Raw genomic sequence first — 9559 nt, 5'->3', positions numbered from 1 at the left:
CAGACGGTGCATGAATGCGCTTGTTACGTTGAGTAAAACAAGCTGGCTTGAAACCCTAATGAGCCCTTTTCATGCTGCCATTATGCACTGTATTGTGTAGAATAACAAAAATAATAATAATGAATTGAATCCATTTTGGAATAAGGGTGTAACATAACGTGGAAAAGTGAATCGCTGTGAATACTTGTACGTGGAATGACTCAAATGAGGTTGAACAAAAAGTCTCTTAGCTACCCGAAACAGCATACATTCAAAACATGACCACAATCTGATTCTGCTTCAAGCTAAAACCCAAACTTCACCATCACCACCTCACAACACCACCAAATTACAATGCTGCACCTCAAATAATGTACAAAAACACTACAGGTTATGATCCTTTGCATATCTTGCTCATGTGGAGGCTGGTTGTTATTTTACATCTAAAGAAATATGACTGAAGAGGGGGGTAAAAAAAAAAAAAAGAAAAAAAAAAAATGCAAATTCCAATCCAAAATGCCCACCAGTCAGAATTCTACTTCCTGTTTGGCTTCCTCTTCCCATGAGGAATCATCATCAATTTAGACTATTTAGGTCATGTGTTGCTGTGACAACCACGGGGGAGCGCGGGGGGGAACCCAGAGGGACGCCAGGAAAAGAAGACGTGGCTGGAATACTCGACTCATCTTTGCAATGTGACTTTTAGTGCAATAAAATCTAAACTGAGATTTACTCTTGCTATAAAAGACGTCGATGCCCGTGTGAGTAAAGAGTAATTACAACGGTCCAATTAGATATGCTCGTAAATTGGATAATAATATGTCTTTGTATGCACTAAAGTGATGTCAGGATTCCTAAAAGAATGGAAATGCAAGAGAGATGCTGCTAGTTTTTATTTTTTAATTCAATTTAAGATAAAAAAATTTTTTTTTTATTCAATTTCAAATTATGGAAATGGCAACAAAAGATGCTGTGAGCTACACATTTTTTCCATTTTAAATTTAAAATATTAAAATGTTTTCAATTAAAATATGGAATTGGCAAATCCAGATGCTGTGAGCTTTTCCTTTTTTAATTTAATTTAAAATTACTTTATCAAATTAAAAAACGTGAAAATGACAAATATGATCAAATTTATAAAAAAAAAATTAATTAGCCTTAATATTGTTTTTAATACATTAAAAAAGGTTTCAGCAGTTATGAAAGAATGAAAATGGCAATAAAGGAACATCATTTCAGAATATTCAAAACTAAATGAAAAATTAAAAACATTTTAATTGTGTTATACTGGGAAAATGAAAAAAAAAAAAAAAAAAAAAGAGAAAATCAACATTCCTAAAAAAAAATGGAAATGGAAAGTATACAAAAAAAAAAAAAAAAATACATTTTTAACATTTGAAATTTAATGTTTAAAAATTAATGTTTTCTAATTAAATAATCAACAATATTTTTTTTTATTAAAAAAAAGAAAATGCATGAATTTTTCCGGAAGAAAAACTGAAAATAGCAAGCAGGGATGTTTCGAGATTTGATTCAACTAAAACCTGAGAAATAATTAAATGACCGCTTGCTGAGAGGGGAAAAAGGTGTTACGTGTGAATGGCGGTGCATATGCGCGCGTGTGTGAGTGCTCAAGTCCTTCATGCACACAAAACCCAACCTGCCAAGCTTTTGTGTGCGTGCGCGGTTAGCCCAGCTTGGTGATCTGTAGGTCTCCGTCTATCCGCACCGTGTCGATTGAGGCCAAAGATTTTACTTTGTGGTAAAAGTCAAAGAGCTGGTGTCCGTCCACGAATATCCGGAACCTCTGGTGCTCGCAGTGGATCTCCACCTGCAAGCGGAGACACGCGGTTGCGTCAAACGCGACACTCGACTTTGGTAACCGTATCGGCGACAAAACAGTGTCGTCGAGGTCTGAAAGTGTGGGAAATGTGTTGAAATCTTGCCACGAGCTTGTTCTGGACCAGGAACAACTGGATTGAACCACATTGTTTCCCGCTGCACATCTGGTGGATTTCCACACGCATTCCAATACAAAAGAGGATGAAATTAGGGATGAAAGTGAACTGCCTTCAACCTTTTGACCTTTTCAAGGGCCAATCAAATGAGCTTCCACAACAAAAATAAATATATCAACAAAATCACTACTTTACAGAAATAAAAAAAGAAAGAAATTAAAAAGCCGTCTCGCTTGAGTTACCGAAGATCATATCGTTCAAGGTCATATTGTACTTACAGTATATCGCTATCGTGTACCGTGGCACAGCAACATCAACACAACCCCAAAATAATGTTCAATCGCCAATCTCATTCACAGGAAAATAGCAAATTTATTATGATGTCATGTGATTAAAATGGCACCCTAAGCAATGTAATTGTCAGAAAGGAATCTGTACACACTTACCTTCGTGGCTGACGCGCTTCCTTCTGCATCGAAGCATCACAAGCGATCCGATTTTAACAAAACAGGCTAACTTAAATGTATCTAACCTAACTATTTTTACTTGTTATTGTATAAAATAAATAAATTTAAAAAAACACCTGGACTTTCAGTCTTGAGGTTTACAGTTTACAGCAGCTGGGAGGAATCTCATAAACAAATCACAATCTCATAAACAGAATATCAGAATCTCATAAACAAAACAAAAACACGAGAAAAGAGTCACAAGTTTTGTCACTGATTGAGGGTCAGAATATTCGCGAAATATAGTGACAAAGTGGCGAAGTTGGCAACACTGTTGTCGTGTTGTTCAGTTCCTAAAAAGAAGACAAACTACTGCCATAGCATTTTCCTAAAAAGAAAAGATTTTAACAGACCAACTACTGACGTTGCGCTTTTTTCGAAAAAGAAGATTACAATTTTGGCACCGCGTTACACCTCTGCCGCACGACATTTAAGCGTTTTATGATGACAAATGTTTGCTTAATTGTTACTTCCATTCCTTCTTACCCAATCTGAACACATTCCTGGCGCGAACTGTGTTTGACAAGCCGCTGACCCGGCTGAAGTCTCGCAAAACAAACACAACAACCTAAAACCTGCAAACATTTGCGTGTTTGCGCGTTCAGCCGGCAAACAAACGAAGAAGCGTGTCACATGTCGGAACGCACGTCCTTGCAGTGATGAGGAAACGTCGGCCATAATCTGCCGTCCGCAGCTTCTGGCGCTCGGTTTTATCAGATGGGTGCTCTTACATAAGCAGGGACGAAGCGTAAACACGAGGTTCAAATCTGTCAGAGAGAGTATTTCTCATATTTCGGCCTCATTTTGAACACAGCTCTTGTATTGGACCTCTTTAGATAAGCGAGTGTATATTCTCAGCTGAGCGCCACATGTGCTCGTCACCGCATTGCGAATTACTAGAGCAGAAATGCGTGGACTTCCTCGGGTTACACGGCATGAATTCATCCCGCACTGTACGTTATCTACAGCTGCCCTCGTGCAGAAACAACATCGCGTATCTGCATGGATGTGGAATTTCCTGTTTGCTTGGTTTTTTTTTTTTTGCAACGAAATAGCAAAGGAGAAAGCATTCAGCTGCGAGGCAAGCTGCTACTTTTCGAGGCCCAAACGACTTTTTTGTGGGGCGAGATGAGATCGTGTACGGAAGTCAAGAAGAAACACGGTTATTAACAGTACGACGATGTCACGGCATTAAGTTCGGTCGGAACTTGGCAAAAACAACGAGCGTGTCCACACTTGTTTGACATCATCTACCATTTACAAATCGAAGAGGTTTCGTCGCGATAATCCCCGCAGGACAGCTGCTGCAAGACAGCTGGACACGTGTGGACACGCACGGCAGAGCGGGTCCAAAGCAGCGCTACGCGAGTCCAGTTGCTCCGCCGCCGCCGGGACTGCAATTATTGTGTTGGACACAACCGCGACATGTTTTATCGTTGTCATCAAGACGCAATTTCGTTTCCGTGCTCATCGCCGACAAGCGAGCTTCGATCGCAACGCACGTGCCTGAAAACGGCAATTTTTGGCAAGCGTGTGTATCCCGTATTTTAATTTGTGACAAACTTTTTTTTACCCTAAAAGGCTGATCTGCGATGAAAGGAAAGTAGGCGGTGGAGGCCTCCTCCTCGGTCCACTTGCCGGCCACGCGGGCGCTGCGCAGGAACTGGCGGTCCGAGAAGCGGGCGGTGAGTTTGAGGGCCACGTCGTACGCCGCATCCTCCTTGTCCGTGTCCCGGGCGCAGGTCAGGCTGACATCAAAACTGAAAAGGGTCCAAGTGGGAGGGAAGGGCGTCAACGCGGGGGGTTGCCAGATGTTACCAGTCCGGCGGCTAATCTGGGACGACGGGTCGAATGAATCGTAATCCCCGCTGCTCGTTTGGGTGAGCGTCCCGCGCCCTGCAGCTTTGTGTGCACGCAGGCGGAAAACTGACACAAGCAAGCTTCCGAGGCGACACGGAGCAAAATATCGGGACACCTGAATGTTACGAGGCATTCGACGACACCGGAAAGTCTGCTTGTGGTCCAGTAAACATGAAAAAAGTACGTAGCTGACGACCACGATAAGCGGGCGTTTATTCTGTTGCAGGAGAAGAGATGCAGCGTAATTAAGAGCAAGAAGAAGAGGCAGAGAAGGTCCCCAACTACTCTCCAGTGACAGCCTATTTCCCCACAGAGCTGAGAGAATAGATTTATGAATAGTCTTCTATGCTCTGTTTGCATGTGCTGCTGCTCTGTTTGGTTCATAATTACCATTAACATCTATGCAAATTTGCCATTAGCATGTCGATGGCATTTCACATTAGACACAATTATATGGTTTGGTTGAACATTTTGGTCTTTAAATAGATAATGATTTGTTTTGGTTTTTTTAACTTTACCTGTCACTTTTACAGTCAACTTCAACTGGAACAAATAAACAGCTCCAAGCAAGCACGCTTTGCCTCTTATTTGGAGAACTATGCGAGCGAGTCTTCTTTGCGTTTCCGCAAAGTGATGTTATACGACGGTCTCCCATTCTTGACAGCGAGAGAGTAAGGACAGGCACCAAGGAATCATTTCAAAGTGTGTTTTAATAGCTTTAAATGTGTCGAAAGTGTGTTGGGAGGGGTAAAAGTGTATAAAAACTGTTTTACATATTGTTTCTCCATAGCACAGATTATTATCTAGTGCGAGTCTGGAATGTAACCCCCAGGATGAACGGGGGTTCACTATCCTCCACCACTTTTGGGAACGAGGATTCAGTGAGGACAAAAGTCTACTAGTCCAACTGTCGATTGATGAATTCATCGATTCGAGATACGCGCGTCCCAATACTTTTGCCCAGTTGTACACATGAACGCTTGTCATGTATGTGGCCAGCTGCGGGGAGCGATGAAGTCACCGCAGCGCAGGCGGGGAGGGTTAGTTCCACGTTGAACTTTCCATGTAGGGTCAAGTCACACCCAGACAAGTCGCCGCTCTGTTTTTTTTTGTTTTTTTTTTCCTCCCCTCTCCTTTTACTCACTCGTTGTGGAGAGGGAACGCCCTGACTGACTTCGCATACTTAAAGAAGTCGCCATTCACGTTCATGCGGCGCCCGTAGCAGTAATTATTCATTGGATTGGGGGGGGGGGGGGTGTCACCGCCTTTAGAACAAAAGGATTTATCTACTTAAATAAGGGGGGTCCAACATCAAGTTTGTGGGCCTTTTACAGCCCTCTCGGCCTTTGCACGTGTTCAGCAATTATCTACAAACATATATAATGGGTTTGGAAACAAAGCTCTCTATAGATGCAATCTGCATTTTGTTGTCTTGGGCTTGACATGAAATCTAATCGAACAATGAACTTTTCTTATATGTTTTGAAAAAATAAATAAATAAATGTTTACCTGTCTGGCTCCAGGTCCATGATGCCCATCACGATGATCTTCTTCCCGGGCCTCATGCCACCCCGGATGCGTCCGCTGAAGGGCACCGTCTGCGCATTAAAAAACAAAACAAAAACAAAAAAAGCACATCATATTACACATTTGCAATAAAAACAAGCACAAATATATATACATTTTCTGGGAAGCACAGCGTAGTTGTGGTTAGCACATGCGCCTCTCAGTTCTGAGGTTCGAATTCCTGTGTGGAGTTTGCAAGTTCTCCCAGTGCTTCCCTCCCACATTCCCAAAACGTCAACGTTAGCTTCAGTGAAGACTCTTCAATTGTCCACAGGTGTGAATGGGAATGCCCGTTTGTCTTTACGTGCCCTGCGATTGGCTGCCGACCAATCCAGCGTGTACCTCGCTTCTCTCGCCGACAGAATAGAAGAATCTCAATTGTTCATATGTGTGAATGTGAGTTTCAACAGTCGTTTGGCTATATGTGCTCTGTAATTAACACATTCACTGCCATTGACGGCTTTAGAAGTCAAATATCCATGTTAACTGGGAAGGCTGGCAGTGAATGAGTTAAATGGGTGACCAGTCCTGGGTGTACCCCGCTTCCCTCGCCAAAAGCCCCCGCCCACCCCCACACAAAAAAAAAAAAAACAAAGAAAAAAAAAACATGCATATTAGCATCACTGACATTCTTCATTGTCCATAAGTTTGAATGTGAGTTTAAAAACTTTTTATCTATATGTGCCAGTCAGTCTAGGGTGTACCCCACTTCTTTCACCAAGTGCCTTCCCCCCCCCCCCCAAAAAAAGCATGCATGGAAGGTTCATTGTACTCTAAATTGCCCATAGGTGTGAATGCATATCAACAGATTATAAATTGCACCGCGCCTCTCACACAAAATCAGCAGCGATAGATTTTAGCTCACCCAGAGTCAAATTCGGCCAAACGCTATGGAAATTGGACAAAGGGATGTACATTCATTCATCCATTCATTCATTCGTACCAGGAGCCGTGCAAGATCCCCCTTGTCAGGTGAGATGAGGCTGACGCTCCCCAACGAGTCGTTCAGCTGCTCGTCCTCCACCATCTGTACAAAAAAAATAATATATATATTTTTTCTTTTTTTTAATTTAACAATAAACACAATATGGGTCCTTGAACACAACAAGGGGAGCTCCGACCGAGCGGTCAACCCTCCGAGCACCGGCGGGCCAGGTGAGCCCCGACACCCACAAGCGCCTCGCTGCGTGCACAAAGCCGCCATGCGGGAATCGAACATGCACGCACACAAAAGAAGCCAGTTTCAAGAAGAAGAAGAAGAAAACGCAATCCGCCGCGCCGGGCTGCAAGAATACTAACAATCGCCTCGTTTTCTGCTCCCTGCACCGCCATCTTGAGCCGCATAGGATGCTGTCTGTCCCGCAGGAGGAAGAGGAGGAGGAGGAGGGTGAAGAGGAGGAAGAGGAGGAAGAGGAGGAGGAGGAGGAGGAGGAGGGAGTGAAGAGCTTCCCTGCCGGCCGGCTTGGGAGCGCCGTGTGTCCGCGTCGTGGCACTACTTGTGGAGCCAGGAGGGCTCGTTGCCTGGTCGTCTTGCGGGTTTGGGCGGCCCAGCAGCGGTGCTAGCCGGACGGCATCCCCCCCGCCCAGCCCCGCCCAGCCCCGCCCCCGCCCCGCCCCGACCCGACCCCCGCGCTCCGCTCGGGTGGCTGCTGCTTTATCTGCTGACGTATGCTCGATTCATAATTACACACTCCCCAAGCTTAATCCCCGTCTGTTGGAGAGGGCTAATCACACACTTCACCCAATTACACAACATGGGCGCGTGTGAGTGTCTATTTTTAAACTAACCCTAAAAGTCCATCATGCAATATTCAATTCACGCGACCTGTAGTAACCACTTGTTTTGGTTAATCATATTTCATTTCCCCCATTGTAATTGATTGACAGCCCAGCCCTTTTTTTGTTTTGTTTTTTTAGTATAACGTATGCGCATGCGATGCTGCCTCCAAGTGGACATTTGTTGCCATTACAAGCTAAAAGGTCAAATTAGTAAATTCCTGTCGATCAGATGCTGTAGCACTGTTTTTTCGGGTTTTTATGCCCCCCTCTCAGTTACATGTACTCCAATTATTTCGTTATTCGTGCTTGTTACGTCCGTGCTGTTTAACTATAGTACTCACGATATAGTTGAAAATACTTTATGTTGAACGGGAGCAGGGGGGAAACAGGAGATTTCATATTAGGTTACGTTTCATGCTTTGAACAGATTTTCGTGAGTTATGTGTTGCGTCATTACCGAGCGACAATTGCCGGGCTAGTCGTTCATTTGTACTGTACAGTACTTCTTTTCCAGGTGAATGCTTGAAAACCAGAATATCATGTGAATAACGTGACCAAAATAAGGATATTACACTATAGCAAATACCATTTAGCTGACAATATGGGGCTGTTTCAAAAGGAACATGGAAACAACACATTTGTTCCGAAAAAAATGTAAATCGAGAGCGATTTACTTCTGGGATTAGTCATCAACAAGCGACTAGAGGTTCCGGGGGAAAAAAATCTGCGGTCGAGATTGACTTCCGGTTTCGTCATCAACAAGCGACGAGAGGACGAAAACTGTCGTCCTCAACCCATTTTACATTTTGTGTCGAATTATGGGCTTTAAATTATTTCTTTGTTCGTCCTTTTTTCGATTAGTGATTTAAAAACCAAGAGATGATATGATAAATTGGGCCTAAAGGAGGCATAGGACATGGGTGTTCGCAATGTTAGGGGACAGAAAGTGGGACAAGCCTCAAGATAGCCACTTTTCAAATATGAATCTTCATTCATTGGTGTTGGTTGTTAGTTCAATTCCATTTCCAAATATTGCAGTCTGTTCTAATGAAGCAACTTACATACAAGCAAACAGTCCCAAACAATCAAATGGAGTACCTCATGACATAGCTGGAATAAATTTTGAGTGGTTATAGTACTTGTAAAACAATGTGTTTGCGCTGACATCTTTAACTTTTTGTGCATAGTAAAAAAAAAATACAATCACAATCAATATATATATATATATGTATGGAATTTTTTATACAGAAACATAGACATAGAAAATAATGGGTACGTTTTGGACATTATGAAAGTCATACGATAAAAATGAATCACTGGCTGTGATCTTAATTTCTTTTTTTTAAAATCTTAATTTCTTAAAGGTTTATGAAGGCAAGTAATAAGCACAAACACAATACAATGTGTGAAAAAAAAGACAGCGACAGACTGTATTGTCCTTTGCTTCAAAATGACACTTGAATGTTTAACAAGCATAGAATAGTATTTTGAGGCAACATTAGGTTAAAATGTCCCACATATTAAGGTTAAATAAAAAATGTACATTAATGAATTTGCTTTCAAACAATTGAAGATTCAATGCAAATGTTATCAACTTAAAAGTTAAATACAACTGAACTGTACTTAGGCAGTCATTCTTTCGCATACCACTAGAGGGAGCCCACGTGTGTCACTGTGGATCACTGGTGTACACTCACACAATATGACCTATTAATATTCAATATTAGTTTCATGCTATCATAATTTTTTAAGACATAAAAAAAATGAATGCTAAAGTACGTAGCATTGAATTATTCTTTTTTAAAATCGCTTTCAAATACAGTTTACGTTGGAAAACACCCTTCATGTGTATTAAAGCCAAGAAAGAGAAAGCGTGTTGTGCATTGGGGAAAAAGTGAAAGTAAAATAAAA

General features: G+C 42.1%; 1 protein-coding gene and 1 long non-coding RNA gene across 5 annotated transcripts; one reads left to right on the top strand and one right to left on the bottom strand.

The window, feature by feature from the left end:
* Window positions 1–1457: 1457 nt before the first annotated feature.
* Window positions 1458–7438, bottom strand: LOC133409705 (galectin-related protein B-like). 4 transcript variants are annotated; one of them, XM_061690099.1, is made up of 5 exons: window positions 7169–7438; window positions 6813–6896; window positions 5813–5901; window positions 4017–4203; window positions 1458–1810 (listed from the first exon to the last, which is right to left on the bottom strand). In XM_061690099.1, exons 1-5 carry the CDS (start codon window positions 7211–7213, stop codon window positions 1667–1669), a joined length of 549 nt encoding a protein of 182 aa, XP_061546083.1. In that variant the 5' UTR covers window positions 7214–7438; the 3' UTR covers window positions 1458–1666. The 4 variants fall into 4 exon arrangements, 3 of the variants coding, with proteins under 3 accessions (XP_061546083.1, XP_061546082.1, XP_061546081.1); XM_061690098.1 differs by having other exon boundaries at window positions 6813–7438; XR_009769447.1 differs by having other exon boundaries at window positions 1755–1810; window positions 2930–4203; window positions 6813–7438.
* Window positions 3229–4667, top strand: LOC133409707 (uncharacterized). The gene is made up of 3 exons (XR_009769448.1): window positions 3229–3396; window positions 4025–4128; window positions 4530–4667. It is a non-coding gene; the product is annotated as an uncharacterized LOC133409707 (long non-coding RNA).
* Window positions 7439–9559: the final 2121 nt, after the last annotated feature.

Source organism: Phycodurus eques, chromosome 11 (genome assembly GCF_024500275.1).
Source record: "Phycodurus eques isolate BA_2022a chromosome 11, UOR_Pequ_1.1, whole genome shotgun sequence".
Lineage (NCBI taxonomy): Eukaryota > Metazoa > Chordata > Actinopteri > Syngnathiformes > Syngnathidae > Phycodurus > Phycodurus eques.
Note: the sequence above shows the minus strand (reverse complement) of the source record. Positions and strands in the feature narration are given on the sequence as shown.

Excerpts from the sequence above, each read along its gene's own strand:
- LOC133409705 (XM_061690097.1), bottom strand. The coding sequence starts at position 7,088 with ATGTTCGATTCCCGCATGGCGGCTTTGTGCACGCAGCGAGGCGCTTGT. Across the intron at positions 5,902-6,812 it reads GGGATCTTGCACGGCTCCTG|ACGGTGCCCTTCAGCGGACG; the intron begins GTACGAATGAAT and ends TTTAATGCGCAG. Across the intron at positions 4,204-5,812 it reads ATGGACCTGGAGCCAGACAG|TTTTGATGTCAGCCTGACCT; the intron begins GTAAACATTTAT and ends GACCCTTTTCAG.